This window comes from Glycine soja, chromosome 7, assembly GCF_004193775.1.
Source record: "Glycine soja cultivar W05 chromosome 7, ASM419377v2, whole genome shotgun sequence".
NCBI lineage: Eukaryota > Viridiplantae > Streptophyta > Magnoliopsida > Fabales > Fabaceae > Glycine > Glycine soja.
In genome coordinates this window covers 44,884,865-44,898,585 of record NC_041008.1, presented here as the reverse complement: position 1 = coordinate 44,898,585, position 13,721 = coordinate 44,884,865, and the positions used below count along the sequence as shown (strand labels likewise).

The window sequence follows — 13,721 nt, the reverse complement described above, 5'->3', positions numbered from 1 at the left end:
AGATTAAATATCTTTTCTTTTATATTATTTTACTTTTAATTGAAAAATAACACATGCCATAATTTTTTTCCTTTTAAATATCAATATTCTGTCCAAGTATTATTGCTAGTCATAAACATAAATTTCAAACTCATTTTTTTTATAATAATTTCTTCATAATCTAATATAAAAGTTTCGTTTTCTTTTCAACATTTCTCAGTTCCAACTAACCATCGGTCTCAGACATAAATTACGTCGCAGCCAAATGTAGTTGTCGGTTTCTTTATTAAATTCCACCAAATGCTTTGGACTACTTCAATTCTGTGATAAATAATGCGTCCGTGTCCATAATAATCTTCCAATGATGAAGTCATATACACGTGCCATGCATGACAATAATCACGTGAATCATTTATTTATTTTAATGTAAATATAACTATTATTTTATAAATTCAACAATTACCTTACATAAAATTAATAAATTATACAATACAAAATAAATCCAAATCCTTATATTCATAAATAAAAAACAAGGTTATACAAAAACTTACTTTAAGGGCTTTTTTCATAAATAAATTATATAAATATATGCACAGATCGTGAGTGCGATATTGTTTATGTAAATTTAACCAACTAATTCCCTTATTTGATCTTTGAATTTGTTTAGTTTCTAAATTTAAGAAAATAAAAAGTAATTCTTAAATATGCATTTGAATGGGACATAAAGGTCATTTTATGTGTGTCACAAAGACACACAAGGTGCCAACTAAGACACTCTGTTAAAGATATACATAAATTAATTTTTAGACAAATGTGGTGGATGAAAATATGAATCCAAATATTGTTTTTTTTTTTTAATTTTAAGGATTAATGTGACAAAATGCTAAATTCAGAGACCAAAGAGGAGAATGCATGACTCTTAAAATTTAGCTTTAAACACTTCAAATTTCAAAACGATTAATGCACGTGTGGACTATACAAACGTGTCGCGTGCGTGTCCTCTAATACGCTCTGTTAAAGTTAACAGAGATAAATTCATGGGTTGGGCTATCATAATGGACTAAATACATATTCAAGAATTGTTTTCATTTTTTTTTTAAAATTCATGCACTAAAGTGACAACGACTACCACCAAGTAAGGGGTTTACTCAAATTTAGTTTGATAAATTTGCATTAATAATATTTTCTATATTTCATAAAATGTTAGCATAATTCAGGATTTTGAAAAACATGTTTTATTTTACAATATGTTATATATTGCTTTAATTAAATAAATAACAGTCAAAGTAATAGACTAACCGTGTTTGATTAGAGGAAAATAAAACAGACTTTTACAAAAAAATGTACACTACTTGAACAAAATTATTCTTATCTTAATAATTTTATTTTGATCATTCCAAGTACATAATAATGATTTTGCTTGTTTCTCCTGTCCTTATAACTTAAAAAAAAGTGTTTTTTTAATCCTTAATATCCCTCCTCTCTTTTTTTTTGTTCAGATGTTTTCCCTCTGAACCAAATAATACATAAAAGTTTCATAATGCTTAGAGATTACGGGCAAGAACAAGAATCCTGAAGAATACGATGGCATGACGCTGTTTTGCCATGCACCTTTTCCCGTAACGAAACTGTCACACGCACACGCTAGTTCGTTTGCCTCTCCTAACAAAATTCTGCCCTTCAAAGAATGCTATGTAGTGACATCAGTCAAATGCTTTCACGTTTTGTTCTTAAGTATGCCATGAAACTCAACAAATTGTTTTTTTGTCCATCATCTCCCAAATTTGGTGGGAATGAAAGTTAAATGTAGAGTGAGATACAATCCCCTCTGTTCGATCACTTGCCAATTCACCACCAACCAATGAAACAAAAAAACAATGGGGATTTTTTATAACAGCCGCAAGATGAATCTTGGGGTTCAAACCTGTGCGTCAGTGACCTAACTAGGAGGGGCCCTTTCTGTTTTTAAATGAATAGAAAAGGACGAGCTTTCCCATGCAATTAATAAATTAGAATCTTGCGGCTTGCAAAATGACGAGCTCAGTACATTTGGGATGGCTACAAAAGTGACAAATTTGAGGATAGACTATTTTGTCCAACAATAGGATGCAAAAGAATCTGCACGGCACAGACTGAGAACCTCAAGCTCAAAAATATGTCCATTAATTATGTCCGAATTTTACTACCAAAGACCAAATATAGGTTGAGAATCGAAACACTAGATAGGCTTTCGCACCATTTTGGACATTTACATTTGGAATTCAAAATCAGATGTAAGCTTCAAGGACAAATCTTCCATTTTAAAGGAAGTTCAATCTTATCAACTACCACTATCATTACAAAAAATTGGCATCTCCCTCACACTTTCTTCCTATACTACGTGGGAATCAATTTGTATTTCAAAAAAGAATATGATCAATAGTAATGAAGAAAAAGTGGGAAAAAATCAATTGAAAGTGGACTCTAACCAATCTGATGTCAATTCATAAGCAACAAATGTCACAGCACCAGCAGGTGCAGCTTTGACAGTGGACGGAATTATCCCCTTGTACAGACCAGCCCAACCCTCTAATCGCAGTATCCGTTGCATGGCATCAAGCATATTCCTGTATGCATGATGCTCGACTCGAGCTCCATATCTTGGATGCCTTTGAAGCCCTTCAATCTGTAGCAAACAGAGAATGAAGATCCATCAATCATGATTACATTGGCAATGATAGAATAACATAACGCCCAGTTTGTTGTTTAATATCCTCTAATTGTTTCAGTTTTAAATGACACCAAAAACACCATCTATCCAGCCTAGCATGACCACAAGTTTACATTTTTTTAGGGTTGAGGGGTAAGGGTATCCAGAATTCTCAATTCTCAAATTAAACTTTCATCAAACAATCCATGTGCTAACACTAAATATGTGCAGAGGTTTACCTGAAATCTTTTTTTGACAACATCAAGTGGATGACAGACAAGCTTGGCACATGTTCCAGCTGCCAATCCACAAAGGAAAAGCTGAAAGCTAGAGAGGTTATCTTCTGCAGCAGTGTTGGAGTATCTATGATTCCAAGCCTACAATTTCACAAAAAATACATATTCACAGGTCCAAAAACTGCAGTGTCAAGTAAACTGAAACAAGACATTCATTAGCTGTGTGAAGGAATCCAACTCCATCTTTAATGTAAGATTACAACTTACAAGTGGAAATAAATCCATAGTGACATAATTTGAAGGTTCCTTTTCTCAACAGAACTTTAATCTAAACTACAATCAATTATCAAAATGCCAACCTAACAATAGGTATGAGGCATGGACACCACTAATTTCTCAATTGAAAGCAGTGGTGCAGCAGCTTTATTGATGCAAATAATTCATCCAGCTTAGTGATTGACATATAGAGGCAATAGTAATCTGTGTGCAGAGTCCTCACTGATGGGTAAAAAGATAATCTAAAAACAAAATGGATATCATTAAAAATTAAACTGAAAAAGTGAGGCACATATTGAGCAATCTTCACAACTGAATCAACACTCATTACACCATAAGTGAATAGGAATAATTTCCTGATGCATTGAGTCATTCTGATTCTTCTAGCATGACCTTCTGCATGAACTATAAAATGAAGGCATAATACTACAAAGCAAGATAAGCTGAACCATGCAGAGTCCAAGAGAATCTGCAATCTCATCTCACCACACTAGAGTTGCACAATAAACAAAATATAACATACAATCATGATCATGTAATCTAAAAAAAAACGAGATGTTAAGTAGAATGACTGAAATTTTACCATGCCCCATCGCTTAAATGTATCATATGTGCCAAATTGTAGGCCTGCATAAGGTATAATCTCCACTAGAGTGGGCGACAATCCAGAATACAAGCCTTGGAATCCACGAGTATGGACAATATCCATGAATGCTGACCTCATGTTGGGATATACCTAAATGATGTCACGATATTTGCAAAGACTTGTTACAAAAAATAGCTTCAAAAAGGACCAAAACAAGACCAGTATTTCCACACAAAGCAAAACAGAACAGCATAAATAGTATAAACATGAGGAGTTAATGCTTATACCTTTGGTTCACCCTGAGAAGCTAATATAGTTCGGAGAAGATCAAAGGGATATGAACCTACTGTAGCTGCACATCCAGCTAATGCCCCACTGATGTAGGATAGATAAGGGCTTAAATTAATGTGATTCTCTGCAGAAACAAAAACAAAAAAGTAACCAATGAACAAACATAAACCTAGAATTGGAGAAGATAAAGGACAATTCCTAGTATGTAATCGTATTTTTCTAAAGTGTGCAGAGTGTATGGGCATAGGTTTTGGCTAGCATATATAGTGTACACTCCCATTAACTACAGAAAGCACCCTCCTCCCCAAAAGAGCCTTATGCAAAATAAATTGGTATAATTGAATTTAGCAAAATATTGCAATGAATTTGAAGAGCTTACGGACCTAACTTTTAAAAGCTATAGCCAGCACCGATGTGATTAAACACCAATTAAGTCTCAAAAATAAAATAATCCATGCATTATAAAGCTTTTATCCACTCTCATCCTAACACAAACTATCATATATTGTAAGTTTATTGGCTTTGATGATAATTTCCTTAGAAGTCAAATCAACAGTGATTTCTAATTCAACTAAAAAAAAATAGTGACACTGAATAAGAAAATAGAATACCTGTCTTGGAAGAACCAGAGGCAAAAGTCTTCAACTTGTGTAAAACTGTAAATTGTATAGCTGTATATGGCATAACCATGAGCAATGCCGGCACATTTCCCCGCCAAAACCCCTGCAAAAAAGTGATAGAAAAAAAAAAGGACTATTAGCTTTAAAAACACACACACAATCACAAACTGAAAAGGGTGGAAAATCTGGTTGGTTCCAGTACCTGTACGCCTTCTTCTCTAAGAATATCCTTGGTTGCCTGAAGCATACCAGTGTATTTTGATGCTGCAGCCGTAGCTGAAGCCAAATCCTTGCGTAGTAATGCCCATGAAGATGTGGGCTCTAGCTGGACCTGTTGTTTTCAACATGAATAACCCTGATAATTAAAGAGGGATTAAAACCAAAAAACGTGACAAACAAAATACATACCTGGAATCGAATCTTAATAACATCAAGGGGCGATGTAACAGTCCGTGATATTCCACCAGAAATTGCCCCAGCCAAGGAATCAATCATGGCACGCTTCAGTTTGCTCGGTTCCTCCATTGCCGCAAACACTCTCTCTCCCCCCTTCCCTTTTCAGCCTATAACCTGCGACACCGAATCAAAATCAAGTTAGGGTTTCCCGAAATTGGGGAAAACAGAGAGAGAAAACGACGCGTCGTGTAGGATCTGCGTAGAGACAGAGGCGCGCACCTGGATGGTAAGACGAAGGAGGCAATGGAGAAGAGAGCCGACATTGGAGTCTAGAGAGAGAAGAAGAAAACCACTTTTTATTTCGATTCACGCCTTATTTGATTCTGTCAAATTTAGCGGAGACACTCTTCAAACAAATATGAAAAATGATGATTGTGTTTTTAATTGGACGGAGAGATTCTAGGGTGGTACAATACAATAGGGGGAATTGTATTTTTTTAAAAAATTTAAAATCTTGTAATTCATAAAATTATTTTCAATCTCATGAATTCATATTATAAATTTATTAAAATTTAAACTATAAAATTCTAATAATAAATTTTTTAAAAAAATTAAAAATTGTTACATCGACACAATATTTTTTAAAACCCACAAGATTTTTTATATTAAAATAATCTTTTAAAATCTTAATTTAATACATCATCTTAAATAAAATGCATATATATATGAATATAAAATCATCAAAAGGCTTCTATTTGATGACCGATTGACTAAATAATGACTAAATTTATCTATTCATTAAAGTACAAATACTAAATTGATTAATTTAAAATTACAAAAATTAAAAGTCTAAAACTAAATTTGATCAAAAATACATAAAACAAAAACACATTTTAGAAAGGAAAAAGAAAAAAAGTTATTTCCACGAGAAACTCTTTTAACCCGAAATACTTGCAATACCGATGCCTCGATTCAACTTTCATCATGTTTGGGCCATCTCATAGAAGCTTTTAACATTGACAACACCCCAATTTTTAAAAACTTAACTTTTTAGCCCTTTCAATTTTTTTTTTATATTTATCAATAAATAATATTGTATTGGAAAGAAATTTGTATTTGTAACATTTATTTATGGTATAATTCTTAGTAGTACAAAACATCCAATGCTGTCTAGTTGCTTCCGTTTATGGTCCTTGCATTGAATTCTACTTGCAAGGAGGACATCTACAAGTTTTGGAGTGCTTATTTTAAGATTTTTACTATTTTTATAAGATATAAAATTATTTTTATAATTTATTAATTTTTTTTATCAACAAACGTTATTTATTAGTTTTGTTAATTTTGATTGGTGGAAGAATTCCAACCCACAACCTCTTCATGGTTATTTTTTTCTTCAACTATTAAGTTAACCTTATAATTCCTCATTTTTATAATTTATTAATATTAGATTCCAACTCAAATGGATGGTTATAATTTTTCCTATACCTTTCTTTTGGTTTAAATTATATTCTTTAATGTGGAAAGAACGTGAATTAGTATTTTTAGAGAGTGGAGTGGTTTAGTTTTTTCTTTTTTCTTTTTTTTTTGTGTGGTAGGATGGTTTAGCTTATTTCAAAAAGTAAAAATGAAATTAAACATTCCATCATAAATACGATTGGTATAATTAAGAAATTAGACTAATCATATACTATGAAGTGTTTAACTTGACTTCATTTGCATATTGAGTAAGTTATGCAACTCTTTATTTAATTACCTACATGCTACAGATGGTAGGGTCCCCGAATGTGTTTATTCTTCGAGTTCAAATAAAAAAACGGACTAGAATTAACTAGAAAAGTTTGTTGGGAGAAAACAGATAAAGAAGAATCTGAGAAGGGTCCCAATAACTTGGAAACAGGCAATTTTCGCATGTGCTACTATAAACAGAAAATTATATATATAATATAGAGAGGATAAGCCAATTTTAAATAATACGTTATGAGAAAAAAAGGAAATGAATTTATCGAATCTTACAGAAATAATAACAATAGTTTGATAAGATGACCTTAATTTGTTAGTAAATAATAAAATAAATGGATTTTATATGCTTTGTTTTTCTTTAACCCGCAAATACGCACTAATGAAGATGGGAAAAGTCGTGAACCGCGTGGGACATTGCATATTCGAAGTGACGCTGACGCATACAAATGATGCATGACTTCGTCAAGTACAGTGGAAGCTATGGAAGTTTCGGAAGCAACTCTGCGACTGTTTCCTTTCACACCATTGTTACAGTGTTACTTTAATTCCAGTGATATACTACAGTGCAGAAAAAAATTCTTTATATGTACGTTTTGTGTATATAATTTTAAAGTATTTAAAATTATAAATTATATATTTTATGCAAAAAAAAATTAAAAAAATATTTAATATTTTATTATTTTATAAATATGCACAAATTCTATTTTTTACCATTGCTTTTAAAAAAACATTTTATGTGTCATCTTAAAATTTTAAAACAATATTAGTATTATATTTTCAATTTTATCATTATAACAAAGAGAAAAGGATAATACTGTATGAAAAGTTAAAATAATAAATGAGAAAGATAAAAGATATAGTAAAAGCGATTTTAAACTATAGATAAAATAAATATAAAAAGTATTACTATTTTTTAAGGAAAATTTATCAATAAAAAACACTTTAATTTACTTATTACACATGATGAAGAATAGTTAAAAGGACAGATAAATAAATAAAAAGTGTAAATACCCAAATTTGTCAGAAAATATGAAGTGCTGATGAATTAATTCAAATTTAATTTTTAAATATGTAAAAAATATGATAAATTAGTTATGTCATTAAATTTGTAAGATAATTTTTATTAAATTAATGTTCAATGATTAATATGACGATAAATTATATTTGTTGAGAACCAAGTTAATATTAAATTACAAAATTTATGAATTAATTTATTATAAAATTATCTAAAAGAATAATTGGTTGCACTTTTGTATATTCAAGACCTAAATTTATATTTTCATCTTTTAATAATGAATTTGACTATTTATCGAATAAAAAAAGTAAGTTAAAATATATTTATAATTCCTAATAAGTATTCGAATTTTATGTTTTTTTTAATAAAAAAATTATTTGTTTTTGTTCATCAATAAAATAATAATTTCATCTTTTGTGAAACTTTTTATTAGTTGATAATAAATTAAAGTATTTTATGTTTGTTCACCAACAAATGAAAATAATTTGTAATCAATTTATCGGAAATTAAAAAAAATGTCAAAAGACTAAAAGTAAATTATTATTTTATTAAAAATTTAATAAATTTTATTATTATAAATAAATATAAAATTTAAATATTTATTAGAAGCTAATAACATATTTAATTTAGTCAAAAGTATTTATAAAAAAACTTACACTTTTTTCTTTCTTCCCGGCAAAATATCTGGTACAACAGCCTACACACTTTTTCCGTGAAATATCACAATGATAAACAATAATATTTAAATACTCCATTAAAGATGTCATTAACACGGCAACGAAAAAAAAATGATCTCAGAAATATATTTGTTATCATATGAGATAATTTGATCTGATATTTTTGTTATCTCTTTAGATGTCATTTTTTATTTAAATATAAAGCCGCCATTGTTGATTAAAAAAAGGAAACATTAATAGCGCGTGAAGTGGAAAGGGAGGAAGCGAGAAGATTCCTCTCCGCGTGGCAGCTTGGCACTATAAATATAATATAGTTGACCTCAACAACACTATTTCATATCATATCTTGGAAAACCCACAGGCACGCTGAGCATGGAACACAGAACCCTAGAACTCAACCTGGCTTCAGCAAAGGATCTCAAAGACTTGAATATATTCTCAAAGATGGATGTATATGCTGTGCTTTCACTCTCCGGCGATCAAAAGACCAAGACTCCCGTCCACAGAAACGGCGGCACCAACCCAACATGGAATTTTCCGGTCAAGTTCACTTTTGATGAATCGGTGGCGCGGCAGAACCGTTTGGCCCTCGAAATCAAGATCCGCTCCGAGCGCGCCCTCGCCACCGATAAGGACATCGGCCAGGTCCACGTTCCTCTCATGGAACTCCTCAAGCAACCTGGCGACGGTAAATCCTTCCAGCACGTTAGTTACCAGGTCAGAAAACCCTCCGGCAAACCCAAGGGAGCCCTCAATTTCTCCTACAAATTTGGCGATGAATTCACAGCCCCAGCCAAGGTATCAGCACCCGCACCTACCTCGCCTTCTCACAAGGTGGACCCCGTCACGGCTTATCCTGCTCCCGCGGTGGGCTCCACTTCTTCTGCCGCGTATCCCGCCATGTATCCTCCGCCGCCGCCGCCACAATATGCCTATCCTCCGCCGCCTCAACCCGCTCACGGATACGGATACGCTCCACAACATGGATACGGTTACGCGCCACAAGCGGCTTATGGGTACGCGCCACAACCCGGGTACGGTTACGCTCCTCCTCCTCCTGCTGCTGCAGCAGTTCAAAGACCGGGGAAGAACAATTTGGGAATGGGATTGGGTGCGGGGTTGCTTGGAGGAGCCTTGGGTGGACTTCTAATTGGGGACATGATTTCTGATGCCGGTTCTTACGACGCTGGTTTTGGAGATTTCGGTGGATTTGATTTTTAAATCTCTTGTTAGTTTTCTTTGTTTGGGGGTAGTTTTTTATGTTCAAATGTGAACTTAAATTAGAATATGTTTTTTGCAGTAGATACTGTTTTGTTACTTCTAGTTTCTTGTCCGGTGTATAGATGTGGTGTGTGGATTTGTGGAAGCTACTTCTTTATGTAAATTTTCAAGTTTGGTTACGTAATGTATGCTTCACGACAACTCTCTACTTTTTCTTTTCTAATTACTCCAAAGTTTGATTTCTGTGGCCAGAGATGATTTCATGTTTTTGAGAATATTTGTTTTGTGAAACTGCAAGAGATAATTTCTACAACGTATCTTTTCAACCGTGACTAATATATATTGTTTGAATTTTGAAGTAACCTAATCTCCTTTGAAATTTGGCAGCTATTTATTATCATCTATTTCCAGTCAAAATAATTTATACTGCAAGCATTCATAATCTTAATATAGTTGCGCTAGTACCGTCACTAATTTTTTTAACGTGTAAGTAACAACAAAACTAAACTTGAATTTCAGCTTTCAAACATATTGTTTTGAGAAAATTTAAGCTGTTTTTAATATTTTGTTACAACTTAAGTCGTTTAAAGCATTCATTCATCATTTTTATATAAAAATTACTATTTTATTTTATTTTTTAATATAACTCTAAAATAGTTTACTTACTAAATGAAAAAAATGTATACACTTTATGTTCGAGAAAGGTCAACTGATCAGGTTACTTCAAAAAATAATTTTTATTCTTATTTTCCATTTTTAATTTAATAATTCTAACAAGTATCGCATATTTGATAACTTTAAAAGGTCAACTGGTCCAGTTTTTTTTTTTCATCTTAAAAATCGTTATTCCTAAATTATTTAAAAAATTTCCAACAACTATTTTTCCACTTTAAACGTCATACTTACCTTTTTTCTTCTTCTTATTTTACTTTACTATGTATGTAAAACCAACAATGTTACCTAAATAATTCGTTGACATATAATGAATTGTTGAAACAAGTTGTTCTGAATAAGAATACACTCTTCAAATTAGAAGTTTGAATTTATAATATAGAAGTAAATAAATTTTTTAAATAATATTTTCCCTTTTCTCATTCCTTTCACCCGTTCAATTACTTTTCTTTTCTCTCTTTAGAGATTGTCAAAAGGTCAAAGTGTAAACTGGTTTTGATCACCATACCGTGAAACTAGCGTAAATTTTTGGAGTACTTGTGCTGACTGCTGAATTGTCTTATAGTGGGCTTATGTTCACGAGGCCTCTATTTTTTAACTTGGGCCTTAGTACTCTTTTCGAAGTTCGTCCCCTATTCATTTCAACTCTGTTTTGTGTTGAGTCGATAAACCCTAATTGCGGTGTAAAACCTAGAAGAAGGAGGAAGAGGAAGGATGAGACCTTTGGACGAGCGCAGTGTTCGAGCTCGTCGGAAACAACCCGAAGAACATCGTGGAGAACCCATCTCACGAAGGTCCCGATTAGAACCCTGGCCGCTACTGCTTCCGCTTCCACAAGAACAAGATCTTTAACCCCAGCGAGTCCCTCGTGAAGCGCGCCACGGCTACAAGAGTACAAGACAAACCACTACCCAACACCACTCGCCTCGTACGCGCCACCTCACCAACCACTCCTCTCGCCGCGTGTCCCTCCAAAACCCCCCTCATTCATCCACGTGTGTCGCCCCCTTATCCCCAACCCATTTCCGTCAATTCACACCCCACCCATTCCCCTCTTCGCCTTTTCTCTCTCCTTTCCCCACGCGTGTCGTACCCTTTCTCTTTCTCTGTCTTTCTATATCCTCAGCAACACACTCAGAAAATGTGGAACAACTAGAATCTTTTGTTCCAAACAAAAACGTATGAATTGGTAGGTTTTTCTCCGGAGTCGTCTTCAGTTACCACTACCAAGTTCCACGCTTGGATTTCACGTTTCTCCGAGGTTTTATTATCATCATCTCTCTCGTGTCCCTGTCTCCGTCTCTTAGTTTCTTCTTCAAATGGCAGAAGTTGAAGACAGAGACAACCCTCATCACGACCACCCTCTTCTTCAACAACACAATCTCCAATGAACAATTTCCCGCGAGATCTGTTAAGAACCTTTGTGGGAGTGAACAACAACAACAATAATAACAATAACAACAGTCACTACCACAATTTGCCTATGCCAGTGGTGAAGTTAGAGGATGAGAAAGAAGAGCTGGAACTAAGTCTCGGCCTTTCGATGAATGGTAGATTTGGGGTGGACCCTACATCGAAGAAGATAAAGAGAACAACCTCGATACCGGAGTTTGTGTGCGACGAGGAGATGGGATATGCTGCGATGGGGTGCACGGGTCTCTGGTGAGGACGTGTTCGCTTCCGACGGAGACGGAGGAGGAGTGGCGGAAGAGGAAGGAGTTGCAGACGCTGCGGTGGATGGAGGCACGGAGGAAGCGCTCCGAGAAGCAGAGGAACATGAAAGCCTTGAGAGAACAAGAACAACAACAACAGAGGTCCGAAGGGAGCATTCCGGCGGAGCAAGGTGCAGGGGATACGGTGAGATTGCACCACCCTTGGCGAGGACCGTGTCGTTGACTGCACGTTTTTGTGGACTCGGCTTGAATGGGGACTGTGAAAAGGAGAAGAGAAGTGGAATAGCGTTAAAAATCCAACTGTAAGGAAAAAATTTCTTGCAGTCATACTTGCCAGTGTGAAAATGAAGATAACTCTTTTAGTCTTTAACAAAGGGTTTTAGCTAGGATAGTTCTTTGCTATGAAGGATCTTTTCTTACTCTGCTACTGAATTGTCTAAAAATTATATGACAGTTTTACTCCCTCTATATCGTGGAAGAAACTATATATACCATAAAATAATCATCCTCTTACTCTTATATCATGAATCCTCTAGCGATGATCTGCCTTAGCTGCTACACTTTAATTTAAGGTTATTATAAAAATGCCGGGTCAACCCATCAAAAGACATGCAATAACAGAGAAGCCGGAGAGATAGATATAGGAATATCAGGAGTTCATCAACCACAATTGAATCCCTCTAAATGCTCATTGGATCATATGACAAACAAGACCATATTCAATTGCCTTGTATATAACCACCCCAAAAAGGTTGGCGGAAATGGCTGGATTAAATTGTTTTCAAACTTCTGGATCTATAATTTTTTTCTTACTTACACATCCCAGTTCAAAGCTGCAACAGATTCCACCACATATTTGATTGGGCACAAGAATCCTATCCACAACAGATCATTCCAGGTTTTATTCATCAACTAAAGGCATGGTGACAGAATGAACTGTAAAATGCTCCTTGGAAAGCTATCTTTGCCAGGTTTTGTGCATTGAGTCAATTAGAGCTTCTTGAAGTCCAGGATAGGATAGAAGACTCTTATTAAAAAGAAAATTTGTACCTAAGGACTTTATGAAGAGAAATTTATAGGATCCCGATCTGCAAGTTGGTGTCAAATCTGTACATTTCCCTATTGGTTTATAGTTTGCAATCTTTGAATGTTTAACTCAATAGTTCTTATTCTGAATTGCTTTACTTTCTTTTTCTTTCAAGAAGTTGTAGTATCTTTTTAAAAACTTGATACTAATACTAATTCAACAAACAATATAGTTGTAAAACATGAAACAGGTTGAAGTTTAGGTGTTTTGCAACCAAGTGACCACTGTATCATGTGATGATGTTATTTTATCATGTGTTGTACCTTACATTTCTCCTTGTTTTACTTTCCTTAGAGAATACCCTGAAGACCTCGAAAGAAAAGGCAAAAGAGCCATCAATGGCTGAGCCAGAATCAGAGCCAACTACCGAAGTACTTTTTTTTTGCAGCTATGATTGGCCGTGATAGATGCTGGTGCATTGGGGAAGCATTATCACATCCATGGAGAGAGACAATATGTTTGTCACCAGGAGGGATGTGGAAAGGTAGCAATTTTGTTACTTACATATGCACACAGATACACATGTATTTATCATATATATGCCATTGTATTGCCAAGTTGTG

The 13,721-nt window shown here is 34.1% G+C and overlaps 2 protein-coding genes and 1 pseudogene across 3 annotated transcripts; 2 read left to right on the top strand and 1 right to left on the bottom strand.

Moving 5' to 3' along the window:
• Positions 1–2,117: 2,117 nt before the first annotated feature.
• LOC114420053 (mitochondrial thiamine diphosphate carrier 2-like) lies at positions 2,118–5,497 on the bottom strand. Its single transcript, XM_028385896.1, has 8 exons — positions 5,353–5,497; positions 5,086–5,247; positions 4,880–5,008; positions 4,669–4,780; positions 4,054–4,181; positions 3,764–3,916; positions 2,908–3,045; positions 2,118–2,644 (listed from the first exon to the last, which is right to left on the bottom strand). The coding sequence occupies exons 2-8, from the start codon at positions 5,200–5,202 to the stop codon at positions 2,426–2,428; spliced, it is 996 nt and encodes a 331-aa protein (XP_028241697.1). The 5' UTR covers positions 5,203–5,247; positions 5,353–5,497; the 3' UTR covers positions 2,118–2,425.
• A 3,333-nt stretch (positions 5,498–8,830) lies between these two features.
• Positions 8,831–9,977, top strand: LOC114420050 (protein SRC2-like). The gene has a single exon (XM_028385893.1). The coding sequence runs from the start codon at positions 8,878–8,880 to the stop codon at positions 9,724–9,726; it is 849 nt and encodes a 282-aa protein (XP_028241694.1). The 5' UTR covers positions 8,831–8,877; the 3' UTR covers positions 9,727–9,977.
• Positions 9,978–11,012: 1,035 nt separating this feature from the next.
• LOC114420049 lies at positions 11,013–13,244 on the top strand (annotated as a pseudogene). The gene has a single exon (XR_003668338.1). The product of XR_003668338.1 is annotated as a ninja-family protein AFP3-like (transcript).
• Positions 13,245–13,721: the final 477 nt, after the last annotated feature.